Here is a 23,266-nt window from a genome sequence, read left to right as displayed (position 1 = left end):
CCGGAGCCCAGCAGGTCGAGGCTGCGGTGGCCGGGAGGGGCCACTGCACTCCAGTCTGGGTGACAGCGTGAGACTCCAACTCAAAAAAAACAAAAAAAACAAAAAAACCAAAAAAACAAAAAAAGTTGTCATCTTGTTTCTCCAATCATCTGTTTTCAAACCATGTTCTCAAGTAGTCCTGCTGCAGGAACTTTTCCCATACTAAGCCCTTGGAGTCCAGGGAAGGACGATGGTCTGTCCTGACACAACAGCCACAAAGATGTCACAAGGCCAGTCACCAACAGGTCTGCTTTCCTGATGCTGCCACCAGTCAGGCTAATGCGCTCCACATCATCCCCGGATGAGCTCATCCATGCTCAGGGGGTTGTGTATAGATTACCATAAATTTGTTTTCTCCAGCTCAGACCTCTCTCCTGAGAGATTTACTGAACTCAGGCTCCCTGGGTAAAGCCTGCATCAGGGCATCGAGTTCTCAGGTTGTGAGGTAGGCATTGGACGGATATCCTGCCTATACCCTCTAGCTCTGGCTATTTGTTTGGGGAGGCCAGTCAGTGCCCTACATCCCCGGTTGCAGACAGGGTAGGGAAAGCAGGACAAAATATCTAAGATGTCATCATCTTGCTCTCTGCAGAGCTGCTGCCTCACCCCTCAGCCTCATGGGGGTAGGACTCAGGTTTGGGCCCGCCTTCTCATTGAGGCGCATGCGCAAAGCTGTTCTTGGCCTGGCGCCTCAAGCGGCTCGGGAAGTGGGCCAGCATCACGTTCTGTGCTTTCACCAGCTTTGGCTCTTCACAAGCAATAGCGCTCCCCACGTGGGGATCTCGTACCTGAACCAAAAAAGCAAAGCTGCTAATCTGACAAGATCAATGCTCAAATACCACAGGAATGTGGCCTGCTTGTCTGCTCTCACCAGGGACTGCGCTTCAAAGCACCTCCAGGATTCTGGAACTGGGTCTGCAAAGGAAGAAGGTGCCTCCACCGGTGTGTCTGGTCTTGCTACTGAAGCCCCACCCTTCCTAGCACAGCTCAGGCATCACCTTTACCAGGAAGTCTCCCTGGTCAATCTCTCATCACTCCAGCTTAAGGGCCTTCTCCATGACTCCACAACCCTCTGTCCTCACCCCTGGCAGAGCGCATGTATCTGGATATGTTTTTGTCTCCATGCATATCTCCCTTAGCCCTGGGGTAGGTAAATACAGATGGGGAAAAGGAGGCTAAGTGGTGAAGCCAATCAGTCCTATTCACTTCCAAAGTCTGTGCTCCTTCCACTACAGCTCAACACTCCTCAAACCATCTGTGAAGACGGACTAGTTGTTTTTGCTTTTTAGATTTCAATTTTGTCACAGAACGATAGTTTTATAAAATATAATAAAAATTCACTAGTCACTAGAGTTTGACTTGAATATGATTAAAGTCAGTAGAAAAATTAAATAAGACACACATTATCAGTTCACCAACATAAACTTGGTGGCTCTAATTGCTATAAACATGTGCAAAACCTTATTCTCAGTTTCTCAAAAATCTTGTTGCAGACCACCATGGATCACTTTTTATCCCATAGCATAGCACACAACAGGCTCCAAATTGATGCCTGTCTGGGGCATTCTTCCAAGGCTTCACCTGGCACTCACTTTCAGGTAGAAATCAGAGGAGGATAAGCTATAGCTCCTCAGGTCCTGACCTGGAGCAGGAGTAATGATGCACTCAGACACCATCAGAAACAGCTGGCTGAGGCCTAGTACTTCTCCTGCAGCAGATGAATGTATAACCAGGGCAAGCTCAACAGGTGGGTCCGCAGTATTCACCTTTGCAGAGATGTGGGTCCCTAGTCCATCATGGAAGAAAATTTTCCCAAAAAACTCCACAACTTCTGGCTATCTACTGAAGCCCAACCTACGGAAGTTGGAAGACAGAGGAAAGAGGAAAGAGGTGGAGTGTATAGCTGTAGGGTACCAGGGGGCTGAATTCCTTGAATAATGGAGGAGGCAGAAGGGGTAAGCTAAGACAAGATGAGAATGAAGTTAATTTAAAAGCAGAACATAGATTTCCAAAGTAGGTCAGAACACTTGGCACTAGTGAACATATTGAAAAAAACAATTAATGGGGGAGGAATCAAGAGGATACAGATAGCAGTTCCTCTAGCTTCAAGCTGGAGTCCAGGTCAAGGACAGGCATTTAATCAGTCTAGCCCATGCCGGCTACTCTTGTACACTCTGCAGAGAAGTTTTAGTTACTGAGTGCTCTGCTCTTCCTGGAAAGGCTCCATATCTGATGATTTCACTGTGTGTGTGGGAGTACCTACCGAAAATATTTAAAACATTCTTCAGACAAAAGGAATATGCATTCCTCTACAGGTTCATGATTCAGAGCCATGGTTCAGGACATAGGGTGAGGTTGGTAGGTTTGATCCCTGGCTCTGTGCTACTATGACCTTGGGCAAGTTGTAGTTTTATCATCTATAAAATGGGCATAACAACACATTTCACAGCATTGTTGTAAAGGGTTTTTGCAAATTTGACTCCATGGAAGTACATTATTACAAGGTTGACTTTGTGTGTAAGCATTGGGTATGAATGTAAAAACATCTTCCTCGGTAAATGAAGAGATGTCCTTTTGTACATCTGCACTTATGAAAGATAAAATTTTTTGACAGCCAGGCTCAGTGGCTCAGCCTGTAATCCTGCACCTTGGGAGGCTGAGGTGAGTGGATTACCTGAGCCCGCGGGTTCGAGACCCACCTGGGCAACTTGGTGAGACCTCATCTCAACAATAAATCAAAAAAATTAGCCGGGTGTGGTAGCGTGCACCTGTAGTTCCAGCTACTTGGAAAGCTGAGGCAGAAGGATCACCGAAGCCCCAGCAGGTCGAGGCTGCGGTGGCCAGGAGCAGCCACTGCACTCCAGTCTGGGCGAAAGAATGAGACTCCAACTCAAAAAAACAAAATTTTTTTTTTACATCTCTGATCTTTGGACAACTGCCATCAACTGGTGACCCATTGTGGCTTTTGATTGATCTTGTCAGAAGACTTAGGTTATTCATCACGGTATTTCAGATTACCGCAGTTATACAGCTGAATGTACACAATTACCAACCATAGTGATATGTGTTTCTATATTTCCCTTTTGAACTATTTTTTATGAATAAAGTTCATCTGCTCATAACAACTGTTATACCCGTATGACTGAAGTCAGTATACTTGAGTGTTTATGCTTGCAAAAATGTGTTATAATTGCCTATTTTATAGCATAAATTGTCCTATGAAGTATTTTGTCATGCTTTTATGTTTCTCAAATAAATCCCCTTTAAAAAATGTAAATAAATATCTATTAAAGATTTTTTAACATCATTTTTTCCAGAGTTATATTTTTGAGATTTTGATCTTTCTGAGTTGTGTTTTTCTGGGTTTTAGACTTTAGGGATTTTGATTTTTTGGGATTGCAACATTTAGGACGATGGCTTTTGGGACTGTGTCCTTCAGGATTATCATTGGCTCCTGTTGTAAAGGCTAAATGAGGCAATGAATATACAGTCCCAAAATCCATAAAAAGCCCAAAAGCACAGCGGCAGGTACACAATAAATGCTCTAAAAATGATGTGACACTTTACATGTGCAGGTTGGTCAGGATCTGCCAGGGAAATGTAAACTCTCTGAGGGACAGAGTTTTATGTATTCTATGCAATGTTGAAGCTTTAGCACCTAGAAAAATGTCTGACACTTTGTTCAATGAATGAAATAGTAGTTATTATCATGTGATTCCTTTTTAAGGGATGAGAGAAACTTGAGTATGATTAAATAGTGATATGAAGGATTCAGTAGAAAGAAGATCCAGGTTCCTGAGAAGGTGGGAGAGGTTAGAGAATCAGGGCACAGGGTAGGAACTTTACACAAGTGTCAGGATTCCACAGTAGATTAGATATTTAGTTGAGAGAGGAAGCTGAGAAAATAACTCCCAGATTTTTGGCTTGGATGAGAGTGGTTAGTGGTGTCATTTACTGAAATAGGCAATTCCAGTTGGATTTATTGGAAATTCAGTGAGTTGGATAGATTGAGTTTGAGATGCTTTGGGGTCACCCAAGTGGAACTGTCCAGCAGGAAGTTGAATATTTGGGTCTAGAGATCAGCAGATATTTGGACTGCAGAAAGATTTGTGAGTCATCAGCACACATGCATTAGCTGAAGCAGGAGTGAGAAAAGAAGAGAGCTATAAATGAACCCTAGCAAACACCAACATTCAAGGATGGGCACAGGACAAGGAGATTGTTTGCAAAAGAGAATGGGAAGGAATAATCAGAGTCATAGAAGGAGAACTGGGAGGAGAGTGGACAAGGGCATTTAGAAGGCTAAGGGGTGAGAGTGGAAGCTAGACTACACAGATAAAGAGTTAAAGGGACATGAGGAAGAGGAGAAAGCAATTGTAGCAAGCCTGCGCAGTCCTGGAAGGGTTGAGGATGCCCAACTTGCTCCCAGTCTGGAAGGACAATGATTCTACAGACATGAAAAATGCTCCATTCTCCTTTGTTATTTATGGTATTGGACAAAGCTTAGCAAAGATGTCTCTCAATCTGACTGCCCCTCCCTGGTGCTGTGATAAAAATCCCAGGATCCTTCTCTGGAAGGGCAGGGACAAGCTTTGGAATGGGGGGAAGTCAGATACCAGCTACCCTGGCCAGGAGCCTACAAGCTTTCAAAGGCCCCAGGGCAGTGCAGTAGGCCCCCTATACCTTTTCACATGAGGGTCCCAAGACAGGCAGCTGGGACTGTGTTGCCTTTCTAGACTTCCTGCCTCAGAGAGCTCTGCAAGGTTTCAACAGCCATCCTTACACTCTGAGGAACTCGGCCAGCATGGACCACAGCAATGATTCCTTAGCAGTATGAGAATCACAGATACATACAGTCACAAATACACATCACACACCCTGGCCTTCCTAAATCAAAGTGTATTTCAAGAGAATTGTGGTTTTCCTCTGTAGACCTGGGCAAAGGGAAAATGTCTATACTGGAACTTCATTAGCTACCATCAGGCATCTGCTAGACCTCTATACTGTGGTCACTAGCCAACCTGCCCATGAAACAGTAGCTGTGAGAAGCAGAATGCAGTAGTAAAGCATGTGGGCTCTGTGGTCAGAGTACTTGTGTTCAAAACTTAGTTTTATCACTTCCTATCTGTGTGACATCAGGCAAACTGACTTCTCTATGCCTCCATTTTCTCATATTTGAAACGGAACTAACAGCAATACCTATCTCCTATGATTGTTGGGAGAATTAAAACAGAAGAAATAGAAAAAAGTTTTAGCACAGGACCTGACAAAGTAAACACTCAGTAGATGCTAGCTATCATTGTCACTGCTGCTATTCATGCTCTGCCACAGGATGGATGAGGGCTCTGTTTCCTGATGAAAATGTTGGCCACAGGCTTAGCCTGCAGATGCCCCACGTTCTCCCAATACTGAGTGGTCCCACTGGTCACCAATTCAAAGACATGATGCTCGATAATGTCTTTCATAAAAGCACCAAAGATTACTAAAGTGTATAAACGAAGTATTACCAGGAAAATGGGGTGCATCAATTAAGGTCTTATGAGTTATATTTTTTCTTTAAAACCAACATTTACAATGTTAACTGTGACTTACTCTAGGATCTTTATTTCTTCCTGAAAGACTTAATTATAATGAAAGTCAATGAGAAAACATAATTCACTTAAAAAGTGTCTAACATTAAATTTTGCTGGAGTGATCTATTTATAGCCCCAAGATCCATCATCTCATTTCATTCTCTTGGCTAATGAGTCAAGCAATGCTCAAACTTTTCCAAGATCACACAGCCTGTTAGGTGAGAAAGCTGTAAGAACTATGAGTCTCAAAATCTCATCTCTTTCCAATCTATCATGTATTAGAATATGTCACAATAATTATTTTTCTTCAGTAACTTTCTCCATTAAAAGAGTATCATATCAACATTTCCCATATCCTCAGACTCTCATTCCCTGGAGGGCAGAAATTAATATCCATTCATAAAACAAATACTAAGTGTCTACTATGTGCTAAAGGCTCTGCTAGGTGTTGGCAGCCATGAACAGACCATGTCTCTAAGGTAAGAAGTTCTTGGCCTCTATGAGAGAAGCCAGTAGTTATAACCACAATAACAGAGCTACATGTGAGGCACTGCGGTGGTACACAGTGTGGAGGAAAGAGTAACGGAGTATACTTGGAAGTAAGGGAAGACTGCATTCTATGAGACCAAACAAATGAAAAGCCCTCAACTCAGAGTTTAGAGCAGAACGGGTACTCAACAAGTTTGAGTTCCTTTGGACCTTTGCCACCTCCTCCCCATCTCTCTAATCAGAGGAAGATGCATCCAAGCAGGCAAAGCTCAAGGGAGAAAAGTATGTCAGTACTGTAGGTCATCAGACAGTACAGACATAGTAAGAGGGAATATTGCTGGATTCCCAGAGAAACAAGACTCTAGCCTGCACTGGCTGGCATAGCAGTATCCCTTCCTTTACCCCACCTACTCCCCACTCAGTGCCCAGGGTGAGAGTCAATGACTAGGTGGGCTATGGGAGGAATGAGTCTTAGGAAAAAGAATGTATGCTTCATACAGAACTAGGTAATAGAAAAAAAAGTTAGATTTAATGGTTTGTGTAGATCATGTCAAAATTAATACATCAGAAGAGTTGTATGAAGTCATTTTCTTTCAAAATATTGGTGTTATAGATATCAAAATCTGGAATTTACTTGTGTTTTATGGTCAAAATATCAAGAAATACTAGCTACCCACATGAAACAACAGTAACCACAACAACAAAAAACCTAGTGCCAACCTCATTCTTAACACCAAAAAACAAAAACAAAACAGATGGATTGACAAGTTAAACATAAATAGTAAAACTGTAAAACAGAAGAAAACAAAAGAATGGCACCATAAACTACTATGTGCATGTGTGTAAATATAACTTTAGATAATTTCACGTGTGGGATGTGATGTACCAAAAAAGATTATGAACTGAAGTAATTTTTCTAATAGTAAAGTTTGGAAATTGCCTAAATGCTGATCAACAGGAACTTATTAACTATGGTACGTCTAGATGATGGAATGCTATGTAAAAAATGATGAGGAGACTTCGGCTTCCAGCCATGATGGAATAACAGGGAGAGGATTTGTCCTCCTACCTTACAATTAGAAAACTAGTCAAAATATATGAAACAATGATTTTCAGACTGCACAACAGGTAGCACAGAACTGGCCCCTGAGAAAAAGGAAACAAATGAAGTGAGCCCACAATTGCCTTGCTTACTGCCTGGTAACAGTGTCCAACCTGGAGTGCTGGGATGTGGAAGCTAAATAGAGCTTAGTGGTCTGAGTTGAGAAAGCAGATCAAAGTCTTGGGAGCCCAAAGAGGCTAGAATTTCTAGAAAAGTCTACTGTAGAGGAGAGCTCCAGAAATACTCCCCTCAAATCTGATCTGTGCATGCATAAGAGGAAACTCTGAGCTGCAGAAAAAAACACCAGAAAGCAGTAGTTCAACAATTTCTGTTGTCAACACAGGGCTGGGAATTGTTAATCTTCACACAAACCAGAGTGGAAATGAACCAGCCTGAGTGGAAATACTTCATGATACAGAGGGCACTGGGTAGCGTTCTCAGAAGCATACTGCACTCATAATGGGATAAATTAGTCCTGGACAAAAGGCTGCTCAAGACCTACCCTAACAAGGCTAAGAGCAAGCCTCGAAGGGATACAACTGATTCCAAGTAACTCAGTTATACGTCCAAGGAAATTCTAGCACCATTTAAAGGAGGCACCTCTCTCTCTTTTTTTTTTTTCATTTTGTTTTATTGTGCTTCCTAGATATTGCTTTAAAAAAAAAAATTGGGGGTTTGTGGCTACTCTGTGTTTATCAAGAGTATTGGTATCATTTTTCCAACAGCATGTGCTACCTTATGTTTCTGTGTTAGCATTTTTTAGCAATAAAGTATTTTTAAATTAAGGCATGTATATTTTTTAGACATAATACTATTACACACTTAATAGACTACTGTATAGATGCACATAACTTTTATATGCATTGGGAAACCAAAAAAGTTGTATAACTCAGTTTATTGAGATAGTCACTTTATTGTGGTGGTTTGAAACCAAATCTACAATCTCTCCAAGGCATGCTTGTACAACAAAATCTAGCACAGAACCCTGTAAAATTCACATTGTCTGGAGTTCAATGAAAAATTTCTAGGCATCCAAAGAATCTGAAAAATATAGATCAAAACCAGAAATAAATCAGTGAATAGAAATCATCCCAGAAATGACAGAGGTGATGAAATTGGCAGTCAGAGATATTAAAGCAGCTATTTTAAATATGTTCCAGGCCAGGTACAGTGGCTCACGCCTGCAATCCCTGCACTTTGGGAGGCCACTGTGGGAGGATTGCTAGAGACCAGCCTGGGCAACATAGCCAGATCACTTCTGTACAAATTTTTTTTTTTTTAAATTAGCCAGACATGTTAGCATGTGCCTATAGTCCCAGCTACTTGAGAGGCTAATGTGGATCACCTGAGGCCAGGAGTTGGAGGCTGTAGTGAACATGATTGTGCCATTGCACTCCAGCCTGGATGACAGAGTGAGACTCCAACTCAAAAAAATACATATGTGTATATATGTTCCATCTGTTTAAGAAAACAGAAGAAAAAACAAACATAACAAGAAAGACAATGGAAGATAATAAAAGCAGAACTTACAGAGATTAAAAACACAATATCTAAAATGAAAATACACCAGATGTGACTAACAGATTATTAGACATTACAAAAGAAAAATCAGGAGATGTGAAGGCATAGCAATATCAACTGAAGCACAGGGAGAAATAAAGTACAGAGAGAAAAAAATTTTTTTAAAAGAAATCAAAAATCAGATCTGTGGGTTTGAAATGATGAATGATATAGCATACATGTAACTGGAATCCTAGGAAAGGAGGTGGGGCAGAAAAAATTTTTAAGAAAATATGAAAAAAGTCCAATACTTATTTTATTTTACTTTACTAATTTATTTTATTTATTTTTTGAGATTGGGTCTCACTTCTGGCTCACTGTAGTCTTGACCTCCTGGGTTCAAGTGACTCTTCTACCTCAGTCATCCAAATAGCTGAGACTACAGGTGTATACCACCACACTGGCTCTTTTTTTTCTTTCTTTCTTTCTTTTTTTTTATAGACACAAGGTCTTACTATGTTTTCCAGGCTGGTCTTGAACTCTTGGGCTCAAGTAATTGCTCCACTTTGGCATCCCAGAGTGCTGAGATAATAGGTGGGAGCCACTGTGTCCAGTCAAATTTGATTAAAACAAACAAAAAACAGGCCTGGTGTGGTGGTTCACACCTATAATCCCGGCACTTTGGGAGACTGACGTGGGAGGATTACCTGAGTTTAGGAGTCTGAGACCAGCTTGTGTAACACAGTGAGACCTTGTTTCTACAAAAATAATTAATTACTTAATTAAAAATGTAAAAGATCCCCAAACCAAAAAGCACTATGAACTCACAGATCCAAGGAACTAAAAAAAACCCCCCAAGTCAAATAAATAGAAAGAAAACCACAACAAGGTCTATCATAATCAAACTGCTGGGAACTAGTGACAAAGAGAAAAATCTCAAAATGCAGTCAGAGGAAAATGGAAACAAGGTATACAAAGGAATAAAGATAAGAATGGCAAAAGACTTTTTATCAGAAACTATGCAAGCCAAAAGAAAATGGAGTTACATCTTTAAAATAGTGGGGGTGAGGCAGCAGGAAAGACTGTCAACCCATTATTATATACCTACCCAACATTTAAAAAAAGACTTTCAAAACTGACGGTAAAAGAAAAACTTGTTCAGACAGACAAAAGCTGAAAGATGTCATTGCCATCAGAACTGCCCCATAAGAAATGTTAAATGAAGTTCTTTAGGCAGAAGAAAAAGGATACCATATGGAAATATGTGTTTACACAAAGAAAGGAAGACCAACAGAAAAGCCTGCAGGTAAATATTAAAAAGGTTTCTGTCTTATTAAAAAGGGAAACTAAAATATATATATATAACATAAAATTCACCATCTTAACCACTAAGTCTGTGATTCAGTAGTATTAAGTTCATTCACATTATTGTGCAATCAATATCCAGAACTGTTTTTCATCTTGCAAAACTGAAACTCTAAAACATTAAATAACAACTCTCCATTCCCCCCTCTCCCCAGCACTGGCAACCACCACTCTATTGTCTGTCTCTACGAATTTGACTCTTCTAAGCACTTTATATAAATGGAATCACACAATATTTGTCTTATTTTGACTGGCTTATTTCACTTAGCATAACGTCCTCAAGGTTCATGCATGTTGTAATGTGTCAGAATTTCCTTCCTTTTTCTGGATAAATAATATTATTCCACTGTGTGCATGTGTGTGTGTGTGTGTGTGTGTGTGTGTGTGTGTGTGTGTATAACATTTTGTTTATTATTTCATCTGGTGATGAACACTTGGGTTGCTTTAACCTTTTGGCAACTATGAATAATGCTGCTATGAACTTGGGTGTACAAATATCCCTTTGAGACCCTGCTTTCAATTATTTTGGATAAACCCAGAGGTGGAATTGCTGGATCATATGGTAATTCTATTTTTAGTTTTTTAGGGACTGCCATACTGTTTTCCATAGTGACTGCATCATTTTACATTTCTACCGTAGTGTACAAGGGTTCTAATTTCTCTACATCCTTGTCAACACTAATTTGTTTCTGACTTTTGGATACTAACCATCCTAATGGGTGTGAGGTAGCATCTTACCATGGTTTTGATTTGTATTTCCCTAATGACTGGTGATGTTGAGCATATTTTCACATGTTTTTTGGCCATTTGTATATCTTCTTTGGAGAATGGTCTATTCAAGTTCTTTGTTTATTTAAAAAATCAATTGGTTTTCTTTGGTGTTGAGTTTTAGGACTTCTCTGTGTATTCTAGACATTAACTCCTATCATACTATTTATAAATATCTTCTCTCATTCTTTAGGTTGCTTCTCCCTCATTTATTTTTATTTTGAAGATATAGGGTACATTTCAGGATTAGGTACATAAGTGGTCCTCATACAGGTGAAGTTTGGGCCTCCCACTGATCCTCACTTCACCTGGTTTGGGATCAGGTAGCCTTATTGATGTTATGTGCCCCTCCCTCCCCATCCTGGCAGTGTCCCACTACTGTCAATCCCTTTCTTGTAGTAATATGATAAATGTTCAGGATCCACTTATGAGTGAGAACATGTGGTACTCAGTTCTTAGTTTCTGTGATAGATCACTGAGTATGATAGACACTAAATCCATCCAAGTTGCTGCAAAGTCCATAATTTTGTCCTTCTTTATGGTTGTATAATATTTCATCATGTATATGTACCACATTTTTTATCAATGTCCACTTTCAGTGGGCAACACAGTTGGTTCCATGTTGCTTTTGCTATTGTGAATAGCGCTGCAATAAACTTGCATGTGTAGTTATCTTTTTTGTAGACTGATTTGAGTCTCCAGGTATATTCTCAGAAATGGGATTGTTGGGTCATATGGAAGGTTGATTTTTAGATCTTTTAGAAATTGTCACACTGTTTTCCACAGAGGTTGTATTCATTTATACTCCCACCAACAGTTTAGAAGCATTTCCTCTTCTCTGCATGCTTGCCAGCATTTGTTGTTTTGTGAGTTTTTTTGTTTTTTTTTTTTTTTTGAGTGGGAGTCTCACTCTGTCGTCCAGACTGGAGTGCGGTGGCCGCTCCCGGCCACCACAGCCTCGACCTGCCGGGCTCCAGCGAGCCTTCTGCCTCAGCCTTCCAAGTAGCTGGAACTACAGGCACGCACTACCATGCCCGGCTAATTTTTTTGATTTGTTGTAGAGATGAGGTCTCGCCAAGTTGCCCAGGTGGGTCTCGAACCTGCGGGCTCAGGCAATTCATTTACCTCAGCTTCCCAAAGGCACGGGATTACAGCCTGAGTCACCGAGCCTGGCTGTTTTGTGAATTATTAACGATGGCCATCCTGACTGGAGTTACAGGGTACCTCAGTGTGGTTTTGATTTGTATTTCTTTGATGATTAGTGAGGCTGGGCATTTTTTTCTTGTGTTTTTCTTGTGTTGGCTGCTTGTATGTCTTCTTTTGAGAAGTGTCTATTCATAGCTCTTTCCCATTTTTTAATAGAGCTGTTTGTTTTTTACCTTTCAACATGATTGAGCTCCTTGTAGATCTTGGATGTTAGGCCTTTGTTGCTTCTCCTTCATTTTTAAGTCACTTTAAATAACTCATTTCAAACAAAAATAAATAAAACAATATTGTGTAGATTTCTAATATATACACATGTAAAATATATAAGAATATTAGCATAAAGAATAGAAAGGGGAAATGAAGATATACTGCTGTAAGGTCATTATACTCTAAGAGTACAATATTATCTGAAAATAGATTATAAATTAAACATGTATTCTGTAAACTCTAGAACATCCACAAACAACAAAACAAAGAGGTCTAGCTATTATTAAGCTAATAACAAAAGTAAAATAAGTCATAAAACACAGTAAATTCGTTTAAAAGGAGGCAGAAAAAGAAAAGAAAAAAGAAAAACAGGAAACTAATAGCAACATGGTAGATTTAAATTCAACAATATCAGTGATTACATTAAATGTAAATGGTATGCATATGTTATAAATACTCCAATAAAAGGTAGACATTATCATATTGGATATGAAAGCAAAAGTCAACTATGTGCTATCTACAAAAACCCCTTTTAAATATAAAGAAACAGGTCAGGCATGGACGCTCACACCTGTAATCCCAGCATTTTGGGAGGCTAAGGTAAGAGGATTACTTGAGCCCGGAGTTCAAGACCTGCCTGAGCAAATATAGTGAGACTGAATCTTTACAAAAAATAAGGAAAGTAGCTAAGCATGGTGGTGTGTGCCTGTAGTCCCAGCTATCAGGAGGCTGAGGTGGGAGGATCACTTGAGCCCAGGAAGCTGAGACTGCAGTGAGCCAGGATCATGCCACTACACTCCAGTCTGGATGACAGAGTGAGAACCTGTCTCAAACAAACAGACAAACAAAATTTTAAAAAGACACAGATAGCTTAAAAAAGAGTAACTGCAGACCAGTCAGTCCTAAGACAGTTCAAGGGCAAATGCAAACATAGTCTTTCCCACAAAAAGGAAAAGGATGCTAAAACATATGCCATGATAAAGCTACTTTTAAAAAGGCTACAATAGTTATATTAATAACAGACAAAGAAGATTTCAGTACCAGAATTATTACCAGGGAAAAAAAGACCTTTCAAAATAATGAAAGAATCTATTTGAAATGGGATATAACAACCCTAAATGTATATGCACTGAGTGACAAAGTTTCAAAATCTATGAAATAAAAACTGATAAACGAAGACTTCAACACTCCTCTGCTAGTAATTGTGAGAATAGGTGGATAGAAACCTAGTATGACTATAGAAGACTAGTCAAACACTATGAACCAACCTAAGCTAATGGCAATTTATAAAATATCCAATAACAACAGAAATATTTTATTTTCAGGCACACACAGAACATTCATGAAGGTAGATACCTTTTTCCATAACTCAACTCTCAATCAATTTAAAAGTGTTAAGATCATACAAAGTATATTCTGATCACAACAAAAATAAACCAGAAATCTGTAACACAAAGATATCTGGAATCCCCTCAAATATCTGAAAATTAAGCAAAACACTTCAAAAGAACTAATGGGTCAAAGTAGAAATCAGAAGTAAAGTTAGAAAATATTTTAACTTAACAAAAATAAAAATATAACATATCAAAATTTATAACATGCAACCAATGCAGCATACAGAGGGAAGTTTACAACATTACAATGTTTATATTAGAAAGGAATAAAATCAATGATCTAGCCTTCTACCCTAAGAAACAAACAAACAAAATAAATTAAACTCCAAGTAAGAGGAATGTTAAAACAAACAAACAAACATACATGGAACTAAAAGCAGAAATCAATAATATAGTAGAAAAAAGTATTCAATAGATAAGAACCAATGAAACTAAAAGCTAGTTTTTTGAGAGGATAAAAAAAATGAAAACCTCTAATCAGATGGATTAGAAAAAAGAAAGAAAAGATACACATTACCTATTACGCACAAAAGAGAGGCCCTCTATCTCTACATATGAAACAAATAATAAAGGAATATTATGAATAATCATGTTAATAAATTCAACAACTTAGATGAAATGCAAAACTTTCTTAAAAGACATACTACCAAAGATGAAAACTTTTGAGAAGGAAAACTCAAAAAACTCTAATTCTATTAAAGAAACTGAATTCTTTTTTTTTTTTTGAGTTGGAGTCTCACTCTGTCGCCCAGACTGGAGTGCAGTGGCTGCTCCCGGCCACCGCAGCCTCGACCTGCTGGGCTCCGGCAATCCTTCCACCTCAGCCTTCCAAGTAGCTGGAACTACAGGTACATGCTACCTAATTTTTTGATTTATTGTAGAGATGAGGTCTCGCCTTGCCCAGCTAATTTTTTGATTTATTGTAGAGATGAGGTCTCACCTGCCTAAGCGGGTCTCGAACCCGCGGGTTCAGGCAATCCACTCACCTCAGCCTCCCAAAGGCGCGGGATTAGAGGCTGAGCCACTGAACCCGGCAGAAACTGAATTCTTAACTTAAAAAAACAATTCCACAAAAACAATTGCAGTCTGTGAAATAATAAAAAAAATATATATATTAGTCTCTGGCTCTGGTTCCTGACATAGAAATCCTAAAATCCTTATAGAGGAAAGAACTAAGAGAGTTTTTGTTCTAATATTTGTTCTTTAACTCCAGTCCCAGACCCAGAGTTCCTAAGACCTTTATAATTTCCTGACTGATAGGAACAACTGATACAGAGCTCCTAAATCCCCTCAGATTTCCTGGGTGATAGGAACACATTTTATTCTAAGGAAGGGACTCTTAGTACGCTCCTGGATAGCCTTAGGTTGGGATCTGGTTATCAGAGGAACCAACTATGTGATTAGAGGGTTGAAATTTTCAGTCTCACCTCCCTGACCTCTGGGGACGGGAAAGGGGCTGAAGGTTGAGTTGATCTTATGCCTACATAATTATCCATAGCATTTGTAGAAGCATACAGATTACTGAACACATATAAGAAGGTGCCTGGAGGGTGATACACCTCTTCCCACATGCCCTATGCATCTCTTCTACCCGACTGTTCATAATATCCTTTATATTGAATGGGTAAACATAAACAAAGTGTTTCTCTGAGTTCTATGAGCTACTCTAGCAAATTAATTGAACCCTAGAGGGGGTCTTGGGAGCTCCCAATTTATAGCTGATCAGCCAGAAGTATAGGTGACAACCTACTACTTGTGACTGGTGTCTGAAGTGGGGGCATCTTGTTGAATGAGCTTTCAACCTGTGAAGTCTGACGCCTTCTCTAGGTGGATAGTGTTAGAATGGAATTGAATTGAATTACAGGACATCCAGCTGGTATCTGCTGAAGTATTGCTTGGTATGTAGGAAAAAACTGCCACACAGATGGTGTGTGAGAGTAGAGAGATAACACAGTTCATTTTTTTTCAGTTAGGCCTAGATTTCTATCAAACATTTAAGGAAAAATATTACCAGTTCTACACAAAATGTGTAGAAAGATGAGGAATATTTTTCCACTTATTCTATGAGGCCAGCATTACTATAATATCAAAACTAAAGACATCACAAGAAAACTACAGACTAATATATTTCATGAACAGAGACACAAAAATCCTTAACAAAACATGAGCAAATTGAATCCAGCAATGTATAAAAAGAATAATAACATCAAAACCAAATGAAGTTTATCCTACAAATGAAAGGTTGGCCTAACATTCAACAATCAATTAATGAGAAAAAAAATCAATCAATGTAACTCAGTATATCAATAGACTTAAAAAGAAAAGCCATATGATCATATCAAAAAATGCAGAAAAAGTATTTGACAAAATTCCACATCTACTAATGATAAAAACTCTCTATCAATTAGGAATAGAAGAGAACTTTCTCTACTTGAAAAAAGGTATTTATAAAAAACCTACAGCTAACACCATAATGGCAAAATATTAAATGGTTTCCTTGCAGGACTGGGAATAAGACAAATCTGTTAGTTCTCACCTCTCCTATTCAATACTATACTGAAGAGTGTAGACAGTGCAGCACGGCAAGAAAAAGGGGCATCCAGCTTAAAATGAGGAGATTCTTCAACAAAGAGCTCTGGGACAATCAAACATTCACATCCAAAAAAGTGAACCTCAATTCTTATCTTTTACAATACACAAAAAATTAACTCAAGATGAGTCATAGACCAAAATGTAAGCACTAAACCTATAAAAATTCTATAAGAAAAACCTTTTGAATTTGGATTGGGAAAAGTTTTCTTAGATATAACATCAAAAGCACCACTCATAAAAGAAAAAAAAAGATAAATTATACTTTACCAAGATTAAAAACTTCTGCTCTGTGAAAGATATGACAAGAGAGGAAAAATTTGCAAATTACTTATCTAATAAAGGTTTCTATCCAGAAGTTTAGATAACTCTTCAATAAGAAGACAAACAACGAATTAACAAATGGCAAGATGGAACAGACGGCTCTGTAAAGATTAAAGAATGGTAAATAAGCAAGTGAAAAGACACTTAACATTGTCATGGTAAAATAGAAATTAAAACCACAGTGAGATTTCACCATAGAATGGTTAAAATAAAAAAGACGGATAGCAAAGATACAGAGCAACTGAAACTCTCATACATTGCTGGTGGGAAAGCAAAATAGTTCAATCACTTTGGAAAACAGTTTGGCAGTTTCTTCAAAGTTAAACATATATTTACCCTAGGACTGAGACATTCCATTCCTAGGTATTTATGCAAGTAAAATGAACACATATGCTCACACAAAGATCTGTACATATGTTTATAGTGGCTTTATTAATAATTGCCAACAACTGGAATTAACTCATATGTCTTTTGACCTTTGAGTCGATAATCAGGCTGTGTTATGTCCATACAATGGAATACTACTCAGCAATACAAAGGAATGAACATTTGATGCACACAACACATGTATGAATCACAAATGCATTATACTAAATGAAAGAAGTAGACTCTGAAGGCTACATTTATATGACATTCTGGAAACACTACAAGGACAGAAAACAGTGGTTACCAGGAGCTGAGGGTAGGGGGAGGGGTTAATTACAAGAGAGCATGAAGAACCTCTTTGGGGTTAATGGAAGTGCACTATGGACTGCTGTGGTGGTTACACAAAGTATGCATTTGGCAAAACTCATAAAACTATACTAAAAGGTAAATTTTATTGTATGGAAATTAAACTTCAATAAACCTTACTTAAAAAAATTATGATATAGCCAGGCAGTATACCCTCTTTGGGGTTCCCTCCTGTTGGGGGAGCTTTTCTGTCTTCATAATAAATTCCTACTTTCTCACAAAAAAAATTTATGAAATAGCCATATAATTGTATATTATGCAATCATTTGAGATGGATCCATATATGCAGCTGGTAGGATAATCTCTAACATATACTGTTAGAAGTAAAAAGCAAAATACAGAGCAATAAATACAGTATGCTCCCATTTATAGTAATATTGGCTATCTCTGGGGAAAGAGTCCGGAGTGGCAGTACCCTTTTGTACTGTTTGAGTTGTTTTTAAAAAACCACATGCCTGTATTATTTTCAATTGAAAAAGTAAAGGAAACCTGTATACAGGTCAAAGAAAACTCACAGATGTCTGGGTCAGGGGACTGAATCATGTAGGCTTGTGAAAACATGTGTAAGAATATAGAACACAGAGCCAGCCACAGACAGAGTCACCCAATAAATAGCTGGAGGAAGCAAAATATTTGGAATCAATTCAGAAGGCAGACCCTGGACAAAGAGATCTCTATCTGAGCACCAGATACTCAGCCAGCACAGCCCCTGCTTTATACAAGGAGCTGAGACTGCTCACGTTCGAAAAGAAAGGGAGCATAAAACCAAATGTCCTGGATTTACTGTGGGGTCAGCTGTTTCTCAGCATTCCTTTACAAGCACATTGTGCACCTTAACCTCAGCCTTCTAAGGGAAGGAAGGCAAGTTCTTCTCCCAGTGAGCAGAGCCCACCCCTAGAGGCCACCTCAGGAATCCTCTGGTGGTCCAACTATTATGCCCTATGCCCAGAAGGTCCTGAGCAGTCTTTCCTGTAGCCCCTCTGAGTCAGAAGTGCCTCTCACTTTCTAAAGTAACAAAAATGACCCCGACAGTCTCACTATCTTATACTCCAAGACAAGACAATTTCAGCACTTTAGTCCCCTCTCAACACCAAGGCGTCAGGAAAGAAATTCAAAAAGGAGAAGGTGGAAACATAAGCAAGACCTCTTAGCAACATGTGGTAAAAGGAACTCCCTGGGTAAGGCACAGATTCTTTCAGCAAGCCTGATGCTAAGGAAGTCAGGAGCCCCAGAATGCAAAATGGACAGAGAAGAAAGGTACTAAAACTCTGACAGCCTCAGAAATTTCTCTTTGTTCCTTGCTTTATTTGGCCATGCCTCCCTGGAGCCAGCTAGTTGGTCCCAGCTCCCAAAAAACTTGTTTGGCCACCGATACTAGGACTAGGAGCTTCTCTACTTGGCTGCCTATATACCTGGCTTCCATAGGCAACCACGTAGCTTCTCTCTGCAGAAACAAGTTATGCTGCCAGGTGCAAGCTCCAAGAGGCAGGATGGGGGTAAGGTGTAGGAAGGGCATGCAGGGGAACTGGGGTAGGAACCAATTGAAAGCAGAGTCCTTTCCAGACACCCACAGATTCCAGGACACAGGAGAAGGAGAACAGGACTCGCTGTGAGAGTCAGGGTTTCTGACTCCTGGACCATGACCAGGCTATTGAGGTAGTGGAAGGAAACAGGAGCACTTACCGGGGGAAGATGGCCGTCATCAAGGCTGAAGCATAGCCAGGCTTGCAGGCTCCCTCTGAAAAGTTTGCATACTTGGTGGCTAACTCAGCAGGCCTATGGGAAGAGAAGGAAAGTCACAGCTTGCCAGGCACTGAGCAGCGAGTTATCAATTAACGAAAAGCTGTAGATGTTTAAACCTTCAATAAAGCTCCATTCCCTACAATCAGCACTTCAGGCCATTTTCCACACCAAGGCTTCAAGGGTAAAACAAAAACACACAAACCCTAAAACCATTAAAGAAATAGGTAGATAAATAAGCCAGGCCCCTCAGTGGAATTTGTCAAAGAAATTTACTCAGTTTCACACAGATCCTGTGCAGGAAGCGTGATACCAAGGAGGTCAGGAGCTCCATCCAGGTCCCAAGACTGGGGAGTGGTGCTGGGAGCGCCACAGGATAGAGCTACTCAGGCTTCAATAGTCAGAAGCACTGCCCTTCTACCTTTCTGGCATGTTCCTACATGTCCAGCCTTGTCTGCTTTTACTCTATCCGCACACAGTAGGATCCACCCAGTGGGAACCATTCACAGTGACCAAATATAGGCACAACATGTGTATTAATGGGGCTATTGAGGTACCTATTCAACTTTTATTTGAGGATGCTCGCCTTCTCTCTCTGCCCAGAAGGTCATTCCTTATCCTCCACATGACTAACGCCTTCCGGTCCTTCACAACTAAGCTCAGATGTCAACTTCACTGGGAGTGATTTCCGGACCCCTAGATGGACTGAGCGCCTCCTCTGTGTTGTACAGTCCCTCTCCCTGCTACCCACATCACACACTTACCCCATCAATACTTGTCATTCTGTATTGTTACTTGGGTAGTACATCTCCCTCATCACACTGTAAATCCCTGAGGTTGGTCTGATTTAACCTGCTCACCCTCCCAGTACCTTGCATAGAGATGGGCACACAGAAGACCCCTATAACTTTCTGAAGGAACAAAATGACCCTGACAGTCTCACTGCAGACAAGGTCATCTCAGGAATCCACAAACTAGAGATTATTAAATATTTTTTTTTTTTGGAGATGTGTGTTCTAACCCTGGCTTTGTTGCTGTGTGACTACAATCATGCCATCTCACATCTTTGGATTTTAATGTTATTAATGTGCTCAGTGTGGACCTGGAGTCACTGCCCTGCCACCAAAAATTCTGCCCTATGCAGTCTAGGGATAATCGTGATGGAAGAACAGGATGTATTCAGTGAATGGGCTCAATGATTGCCAGGGCTAGAGGCCCTGCACGCTGGGGCACCTGAGCATGCCCTGGCTGGCTGCCAGTTCTGGGTCCCAGCCTCCTCCACCCCCACCCTTTGGCCTGCTGCCAACACTCTGGTGCCCAGCTGCTCTACTGTGCTGGGGCCCTGTGGCAAGTCTGCCCTCAGGGCTGCCTTCTGCAGGGACTGGGTGGGGTGGGTGTGGGGTAAGAGATGCCAGAAATGATGATGCCACTGCCTAGAGTGTGTCATGTCTGATTCACCCCTGGACCCCTCTGGCCTAGTCCCAGACCTTACACAGAGTAATTGCTTGCTGAATGTAGACAAGCTCATCTGTATCCACAAGCAATGTATTTTAGAAATCTACATTTTAAAGCCTTCCCTACTGATGAAATTCAAAGCTTGAAATGCAAATCAAAAGAACTGAGTGACAAGTCAAACAGTTGGGACTTTATTTGGTAGGCAAAAGAAAGTCAAAGTTTTAACAAGAGAAAAAGAATATTTTCTTATGTAAACAACTGTATTTTAGAAAGGAAATATAAATTATTGAACTTACTGAAGCTTTTGGACTAGGCACAATGATTAAAACTTTTTAGATTTTTTTTGTAATTCCTCTTAACAACACTATGAGTAGGTGCTATGAATTTACACACGAGGTTCAGAAAGATGAAGAGCCTTAGCTAAGATCCTACAGCTGGCAAGTGTAGACAATGGATTTGAACCTACTTTTCTCTAACCCAGCGCAGGGGTAGCTCTAAGTGGACACTGCTACCAACATCATCACAGAGGAAAGCACAGGACAGCACAGGAGTGGAGGAGAGGGTCCAAAAGTCCTCACACAGCTCCTGCTATAAGTGTTTTGAGTCCCTTCAAGTGCTCTTAATTCCTAATCCACCATTTGCTTGCCCGCCTTTGTACTATGGGTTCCTGTGATCTTTTTCAGAATTCTAGAAAGTTTCACAAACAATTTGAAAGATGGATGGCAGTTGCCCTTAATGCAGTGCGTGGCAGAAATAAATGCACAACACAGACAACCTTTTTTTTTTGGCCACATCTTTCCTGTCTCTAGTTCACCCCACCAAACTTTTGGCAAGATGCTTGGAGAACAAGGACTGTGGGACAGTCCAAGATCCATGGGCTCAGGTCATCCATAATAGAGAGGAGGGACTAGCAGGGAAGGCAGGAGACACTGCTCTCTCCGTGGCAGTGCAAAGACATCAAATATCAAAGACGATGGACTCTATATCAACCCTTTACAAAGCGACAGTCACTCCTAAAAGACACAACTCCGGGTACAGTGGGCCATGTCAAGTTATTACCAAATTAAAATGCCTTAGAAATGGCCTCCTCACTATCCCAGTGAGAGAAGAATAGGGGGAGTGTTGGGGACTCTGAGTCATACAGCAGGCTGGGACCCTGGGGCAGTTAGCGGTCAAAACCACCAAGATTAACTGTCGCCAACTCCCTGGGGCCAGAATAGTTAGTCTCTCTAAGGCACTCACACTGCAAATGCCAGGAGGCCCCACAGATGTCTGATCAAATCATTCAGCTCTTGTTCTTCTCCTACTTTGCAGCTGGCCTTTCATTTTGGGAGATTTAGCATTTTAGCCAGTAAGAGTCCCCATTGTCCTACAAACGTGACTACCAAGCCCCTGGGGTGAAGAGTGTAATCAGATGGACAGACTGGAACCCACAAGAAGGAACCAGACACTTCTACTCCCTGCTTCACTCAGGAGGACCGGGTGTAAGTAGTCGGGCCAAGCAATGGCTTATAAATGGAAAGAGCATCAGACCTGGAATCAGAAACTTTCAGAGGACACTGAGAAGTCGTGTGACCTTGGGCAAGTGATGAAAAATCTGATTCTCAGCTTCCCCATGTGCGATGGGAACCATGTAATTCCCAGGATCTCGTGGGGAAATGGTGATAAAACCCATTTGGAAGGGACAGCCCTCCTCTGAGGCACCATATAAATGCAACGTGAGAGACCAGGTAACAGAGGCAGGCAGCCAGACATGGAGGCCCCGAGCGCTTGGCTTTAAGTTTGGATCTGTCACAGGAAGAGTTGCTGCATGATTTCCAGTGGGAGGATGCTCTGGTCAACATGTGCATCTGAAGGATCAACATTTGGGAGATGAGGAATAGCACTTCAGGAGGCCGAAAGGAGCAGTCAGTGAGAGAGAAAAACAATCAGGAGAGAATGTGATGCCCAGTTGCCAAAGGAAGGAAATGTCTCAGAAAGGACACGGGGACTTATGGCGTCACACACTGCGGTAGGCCCAGTAAGGTGTGGCCATAGGACTTACTGCTGGATTTGGTAACATAGAGGCTGTCACTGAGGACCTTGACAAGAGCTGTTCCACTGGAATGTGGAGGTGAAACTTTGGTTTCACTGGAATGAAAACAAAAAAAGAGGAGAGGAATTGGAGTCATGGAATATGGACTAATTTTAGAAGTTTTATTATGAAGTGACAGAGAAATGGGGCAATAGCTGGAGGGGGAAACAGGGTAAAGATAGTGTCTTTTGAAGTAAGGAAATATGTTAGTGTGTTTATAAGCTGGTTAGAATGAAAAAAAAAGAAAACTTATGATGCAGTAAAGATGGGACAGTTGTGGGGAAAATGTCCTTGAGAAGGAGGGAGGAAGAAAGAACCCAGATGAAAATGGAAGGGTTGGCCTTAGCTCTGCTCCCTCACCTTGCCAGGGAACACTGATTCCGTTTAAGTACCATTTCCTTTATGAGTTTTCCATGATGCTTCTGTTCCCAAGTAGAACCAACCCATCCCCTGTGGACTTCAAGCTACTCAGAGCAAACTTTCACCTTCACTTGCTCACTCGCTCCCACACTCTCGCTCCCATCTCCTCTTCCTTCCTCTCATTCATTCATATGACAAATATTTAGAGGCAATGGAGTCACTGGCTCTACTCCTTCTGAGCTGCATGATTTGGGGTATGTTATTTAACTGTTCTGTGACCTCAATTTCCACATCTTTAAAATTGGAATTATACTAGTATTTGCTTTACAAAATTACTGTGAAGATTATG

At 40.5% G+C, this 23,266-nt stretch overlaps 1 protein-coding gene across 3 annotated transcripts in view; it reads right to left on the bottom strand.

Annotated features, from left to right (window-relative positions):
• The window catches only part of LOC103257017 (CMP-N-acetylneuraminate-beta-1,4-galactoside alpha-2,3-sialyltransferase-like), a 147,197-nt gene that overhangs the window by 12,547 nt on the left and 111,384 nt on the right, over window positions 1-23,266 (bottom strand). For all 3 annotated transcript variants that reach the window (XM_021710743.1, XM_008054746.1, XM_008054747.1), the window contains one exon: window positions 18,972-19,064. In XM_021710743.1, the coding sequence (XP_021566418.1) occupies window positions 18,972-19,064 (93 nt within the window). The remainder of the gene's footprint in view (window positions 1-18,971; window positions 19,065-23,266) is intronic.

The sequence above is a fragment of the Carlito syrichta genome, unplaced genomic scaffold, assembly GCF_000164805.1.
Source record: "Carlito syrichta isolate Samal-C Ts95f unplaced genomic scaffold, Tarsius_syrichta-2.0.1 Scaffold301018, whole genome shotgun sequence".
Lineage (NCBI taxonomy): Eukaryota > Metazoa > Chordata > Mammalia > Primates > Tarsiidae > Carlito > Carlito syrichta.
The sequence above is the reverse complement of the archived record's forward strand: the minus strand, read 5'-3'. Positions and strand labels throughout refer to the sequence as shown.